At 55.4% G+C, this 5,945-nt stretch overlaps 2 protein-coding genes across 2 annotated transcripts in view; both read right to left on the bottom strand.

Moving 5' to 3' along the window:
- The window catches only part of ZNF358 (zinc finger protein 358), a gene marked incomplete in the record, with an annotated part of 6,125 nt that extends 5,416 nt beyond the window's left edge, over positions 1 to 709 (bottom strand). Inside the window, 1 exon segment of the mRNA XM_027768992.1 lies at positions 518 to 709. Coding sequence (XP_027624793.1) covers positions 518 to 694 — 177 coding nt within the window.
- Positions 710 to 1,791: 1,082 nt separating this feature from the next.
- Positions 1,792 to 5,945, bottom strand: part of SAXO5 (stabilizer of axonemal microtubules 5) — a 17,408-nt gene continuing 13,254 nt past the window's right edge. Inside the window, exons 3-9 of the mRNA XM_006170229.2 lie at positions 5,458 to 5,561; positions 5,277 to 5,377; positions 3,964 to 4,076; positions 3,778 to 3,887; positions 3,041 to 3,242; positions 2,468 to 2,553; positions 1,792 to 2,031 (exon numbers count right to left, since the gene is read on the bottom strand). Of these exons, the coding sequence (XP_006170291.1) occupies positions 1,804 to 2,031; positions 2,468 to 2,553; positions 3,041 to 3,242; positions 3,778 to 3,887; positions 3,964 to 4,076; positions 5,277 to 5,377; positions 5,458 to 5,561 (944 nt within the window). The 3' untranslated portion in view covers positions 1,792 to 1,803. The remainder of the gene's footprint in view (positions 2,032 to 2,467; positions 2,554 to 3,040; positions 3,243 to 3,777; positions 3,888 to 3,963; positions 4,077 to 5,276; positions 5,378 to 5,457; positions 5,562 to 5,945) is intronic.

The following is a 5,945-nucleotide window of genomic DNA, read 5'->3' on the forward strand; positions in this document are numbered from 1 at the left end:
CTCCGCGCGCCGCCCGCGCTGCGCCCGCCCCGGGCCCCGGTCGGGCCCTGAGCCTCTGCCGGCGCCCCTCTCGGACCCCGGCCCTGTCTCCTCCATCTCCGTTCCTCTGTCTCTCTGCTCCTATCTCGCGATCTCTGTTCCATTCCATCTCTGTCTCTGTCTCGCCATCTCTCTTCCAATCTCTGTGCCTCTCTTTGCCAGCTGGTCCTGTCACTGTCTCTCTGCCTCTAACCTTCTCTTTGTCTCTCTGTCCCTGTCTCTGCCTCCTGGCCATAGCTGCGACTTTGTGTTCCCAAACACAACAAACTCCATCTCCCGTCCTCACACTCCTGGAAACAGAGCCAAGCCTCCCAGAAGCCCTGCGGTTTAAACAGCTCGGCTCTCTGCCTCGTCCAGTATTTCTCCAATTTCTTTTCTTTTTTTCTTCCTTTTTTATGCTGGAGGAACCATCCACCATTTCTGGGTCACAGCCTTTCACACCCCACACCAAGGAACAGAGTCTGGGACACTCTCCTACCCAGACCGAGTCCCTGCTGGGCTTCAGGGGCCTGTCGGTGGTGGCTTCTGGAGCACTTGGGCAGGGCCGAGAGGGTTCTGGGTGAGCTTTACCTGGAGGACAGCACTCATGGCCCAGAGGGAGTGACACACACCCCCCGCAGCTGGCAGCTGGGGCGTGCTGTTCTTTACGGAACATAAACAGCGGTCACGGAAGATAAACAGCCATCAAACAAAGCCGCTCTGTGGCCACATCTGAAGGGAGACAGAGAGGAGGACTCACTGCAGCCGCGGAAGTGAACACACACCCCTCTTAGTTCCAAGAGGGGAAGGAGCGTCCTGAGCTCCTTCCCCTCCAAGAGCTTTTTTATTTTTTTAAAAGAATTTTAATTTTAATTTATTTATTTACTTTTTTCCTCTAAATTTGACCAGAGAGGGATAGAGAGAAAGAGAGAGAGAGAGAGAGAGCGAACTGCCAGGTCGGGGACTTGAACTGCAGTCTTCCACGTGGGAGTCCAGTGCCCTTAACCACTATGCCACCTGTTGTTCCCCTCCCAGAGGTTTTTGCCTTAGGGTGCTGTGCTTGCTGGAGACAGAGAGACAGAGACAGTGAGAGGGAAAATGAGAAATCACCCTTTTGGGGGTTGGCTACATGACAATCCCTTCTCCATTCTCCTGGGATCTTGGACACACACACACACACACACACACACACACACACACACGGCCGGCATTGTTTTAAGACGCCAGGTCTGGGACTTGAACCACACAGTCATGTGGGATGTGGGATCCAGTTGCTTTAACCTTCATGCCACCCCAGGGCTTTTCTTTTTTAAAATTTTAAAAATAATGATTTATTACTATTTATTTCTTTTCAGAGAGATTTTTTGCTATGGGCACCTGCACTTGCCAGAGAGCCAGAGAGGATCAGAGAGACAGAAAGCAAGAAATCATCCCCTGGGGGGATGCCCATGCCACAATCCCTTCTCAACTCTCGGAATCTGGGGCACCAATGTACAGACACCTGAGGAGTTTCGAGCCGCTAGGTCTTGGACTCTGTCGTCGGCCACGTGGGAGTCCAGTGGCGTATCTGCTATGCCATCTGCTGGCCCTGATTATTAATATTTTTTAAATTCACCACAGAGACAGAGCGAGGGAAAAGTGAGAAAGCAAGCTACCAGGTCTGGGACTTGAACCATGGGTGGCCATGTGGGAGTCCAGTGCCTCAACCACCACAACACCTGCTGGCTCCCCAAGCACGCTCTTTAATGACCACATGAAGGTGAGGACCGGATGTTGTCAAAGTGTTTATTGCTGGCTGGGACATGGGTACACAGGGAGCTGGGGGGCCCGAGGGTCTATCTTCCCGCCCCCGCAGCCCCACTGCGCATGTGGGCTGAGAGGCAGGTGACTCTCCAGGATGTTACTCTGCGTCAGGGCTGCGGGGCGCTGGTGCTTAGGGAGGAACTCGTCCTTGTAGACCGTGGAGAAGAAGCGCTGTCCACCCAGGGGGGGCTCCACGTGGCTGTACTTGCACTGTGGAGGCAGGGTGGGCCACGTGGCAGGGCAGCCTACAGGGTGGCCGACCTCCCCCCAAGCCACCCAGGGTCCCTGGACCACCCTGGGAGCATCAATTCTGGATGGTAATGGCTCCCCGGGGAGAGCAAAAGGGGCCCCAGTCTGCCTGACCCAGGAGCCGCTTGAGAAGCTGGAGAGAAACTGGGGTGCCCCTGGAGTGACTCTAGAGCTGGGATAGCCCTAAGTGATTCTGAACCAAACCCCACTTGGGGCTGGTGGTATAGATGACCCCGGGAATACTGAGCAATGACTTTGAGGCTAGGGTGGCATTAAGATGACCCCTAAGACTGGGGTGACCCAGGAGGACTTGACCTAACCCTGAGTGTGGGTTGAGGTAACGCTGCACTGATTTGGGGGGTACCTGGTGCAGGACGCACCCCTCCCTCTCCCTCACCCGCTGCAGCATCTCCTCCGTTATGCGGGCCCGAACTGTTCCGTGCGGTTTCAGCATCCTTTGGTTCGTGGTTAAAAAGTCGAATTCTGGACAAGCGGGGTGGGGACAGCTGGACTAAGGGACCGAGGGAGGCGAGGCAAGGCCAGGCCGAGGGCAGTGATGTCCGAGGTGAGGGTTGGGAGAGAGTTCAGGGACCATCCTGGGCCAAAGCTGGAGGATGGGCTCTGAGTCGGGTAGGAGGGAGGAGCCAGGTAGGGGCGGGGCCAGGTGGGAGGGGCGAGGTGGTCAGGGGCGGAGCCAGAGCCTGACGGAGGGGGAGGGGTTAGGGTAGAGCAAGGGGGACAGAGAAAGGGGCGGGGCTCCGACTGAGCTGGAAGGGGTGGAGCATAGGGGGAGGTGCCTTGGAGGGAGGGCGTGGCATGAGGGGGCGGGGCTTCCCCGAAGCAGAGCGGAAGTCCTGGTCAATTCAGGGTGGGATTTAGCTGTTCAGGAGGAGGAGCCACAGTCGGGCCAGGGCGGGGTCAAAGCAGTGGTGGGGCGGGGCTTTTGGGAGAGGGGCGGAGCCACACTCACCACCGGTGCCCTCAGGCAGGTTGCTGCTTAGCAAATGGAGGTTGGGCGCTTTGTGTGGCCGATTTGTGTCCACCGGGCAGTAGTCCGAGCCCATGGTGGTCTGGAAGAAGTGTTTGAGCAGCTTGTCCTCGCCTAGGGTCACGTGACTCCGCAGTTTCTCGTGGCACACGTGGCGGCCTGGTGGCTGGGTCGGCGGTGGCCGCTGTAGGACCACATGACATCTGGGACACTTCCATGACCGAGTCCAGGATGTCCCCGGGCCCAGTGGGAGAGAGGCGGTGACTGCTTGTGTGACTTTGGACAGCTCCCTCACCCTCTCTGGGCCCCATGTGATGGCGCTGGGAGTTGGTACTGTTGCCTCGTTTTGGAAATTGTGTTTTTTTTTTTCCTTTTAAGAATTATTTTTATTTAACTTTATTCATTTATTTTAATTTGATCAGAGAAGGATGAGCGAGAGGGAGAAAGAAAGAGAGAGGGAAAGTGAGAAAGCAAGCGATCAGGTCTGGGACTCGAACCGTAGTCAGCCATGTGGGAGTCCAGTGGCCTTAACCACCATGCCACGTGCTGGCCCCGTTTTGGAGTTTTTAAGTGACTTACTCTAGATCCCAGAAATAGATCCAGGAAATCCACACGTATTCATGTCAAGGTCACTGCCGCGGGGCCTTCGCACCTGTTAGTCACTGCCTGGGAAGCCCTTGTCCCTGGCCAGCCCCCGCCTTCTCCCGCGGCCCCCTGACCTGGCCATAGAAGTACTCCCTGGTGGTGGTGAGACTGCCTGGGCCCGGGCGCCAGTTCCCTTTCAGGATGTGCGACTCTGGAGTCTGGTCGTGGTGAAGAATAAAAGGCTCTGGTGGCAGAGAAGGTGCTGAGCATTCTGGGAGCTGCGGCGAGAGCCGTGGGCGGGGCTGGCAGCAGGCTCTCACCGGGCTCCCGGGGGTAGAAGTGGTCGGAGCTGGTGGTCCTGTTGTGGAAGAGGCCATCTCCAGGGCGGATGCTCACGTGGTGGAGGTGGGCCGCGGCCTGGGCCTGGTCATACCTGCAGGTTAGGTAAGGTGGATCCATCCGGGCCCTTGCAGCGCCCAGGAAAGTGGAGGTGGGCAGGGTTGGCGGTGGCCGTGGGAGATCCCAAGCCATAGCGGGTTATGCTGACCAGGGAGGGTGCCCTTGAAGGCGGAGCGCGGGCCTCCAGCCCTCAGTGGCCGTCCACATGCTACTGAGAGGCAACTGTCTCTAACTCCTTTAAAAGAGCTTGGGTATTTATTTCAGTTTTGCTCTGGGGTGTGTGTGCTCACTGGAAAGAGACAGAGGAGGACAGGGAGTGAGAAGTCACTCCCCGGGGGATGGCCCTGCCACAATCCCTTCTCCTCCATTCTCCTCTTGGAAATTTGGACATGCATATGCACATGTACCCGGGCTGAATTTCAAGCTGCTGGGTCCAGCATTCAGACCGCCGAGTCGATGTGTGGGATCCAGGTTCCTGAACCCCCACACCACCTACTGGCTCTGTCATTTGTTCCCTTTTTTATTTTTTAGAATTATTTACTTTTGGACCAGCAGGTGGCGTGGTGGTTAAGGGTGCTGGATTCCCACATGGTCAATCGTGGTTCGAGTCCCAGACCTGGTGGCTTGCTTTCTCACCTTCCCTCTGTTTCTCTCTCTTTTCTCTTGCTCTGTCCCACTCTGGTCAAATTAAAATAAGTAAATATAGTTACATAAAATAATTATTTAAAAAAAAGGATTATTTGAATTATTAACAATAACAATACATTTTATTTTATTTTTTCAAATTGTTATAGGGCAAATGTGCTTACCAGAGAGAGATAAGGAGAGAGGGAAAGTGAAAAAAAAAAAACAAACAAAAACCCACCAGGGCTAGGACTCAAACCATGCTCTGCCACATGGGAGCCCAACACCTTAACCACACTGCCACCTGCTGGCCCCTTATGCACAGGTCTTACCAGCACTCCTATGAAGCTAGCCCTATTTTTGTTTGTGGTTTATTTATTTCTTCCATGAGCAAGAGAGACACACAGAGAAACAGAGATAGAGAGACAGAACCCCAAGGTCTTGACACCACGATTCAGCCCCAACCTCAGCCGGCCGGATCCTGAGCACACACGTTTGGCGTGACCCTGGGGCCTTCCCATGTGAGTCAACCTCAGAGCGCCAACCACTACACCACACTCCCTCACCCCAGTTATTCCATCTCGGCGGGCAGGCAGCGGCCCTTCGGTACCTGTCTGGGGACAGACCTTGGGGTCCGTAGGCCTGTTTCTGCTCTGAGCACAGCGGTCCGAAGCCGAGCGTGCTGTCTCCCAGCTGCACGCTGGAGGAGGCCTGTGGGCAGACAGACGGGAAGGCCAAGGGCACCCAGCCTCCACGACTGCCCTCCCCAGCACCCCCCAGCCTCTATTTACCCTCTTACACATCAGGGCAGGTGGGCCTGGTAGGCCCAGGAACTGTCTCTTGTAGGAGGTCTCGTCCTGTCTCCCATAGCCCCACTTGAGGGTGTTGGGGCCCCCTGAGAATAGGCAAGAGGGGGACAGAGAGAATACAGTGGGTTTCCTGCAGCCTGAAACCTGGTAGGATTTGATTCCTTGCTGGGAAGAGGAGGTGGGTGGTCCCGACCAGTCTAGACTGAATGCCATCTGGAAAATACTAAAAATGGTTTTAAAAAAACACACAAAAAAACTCATCTGGAAGAGCTACCCAGTATTGAGCCGGGCATCTGAGTTCAGCTTTGTACCTTCATCTTGGGGCTCACGTTATTTCTCTCTCTCTCTCTCTCTTTAAATATTTTTTTTGTTGGGGCCAGCAGGTGGCGTGGTGGATAAGGGTGCTGGATTCCCGCATGGCTGACTGTGGTTCAAGTCCCAGGCCTGGTGGCTTGCTTTCTCACTCCCCC

Source organism: Tupaia chinensis, unplaced genomic scaffold (assembly GCF_000334495.1).
Source record: "Tupaia chinensis unplaced genomic scaffold, TupChi_1.0 Scaffold148210_1, whole genome shotgun sequence".
Classification (NCBI taxonomy): domain Eukaryota; kingdom Metazoa; phylum Chordata; class Mammalia; order Scandentia; family Tupaiidae; genus Tupaia; species Tupaia belangeri.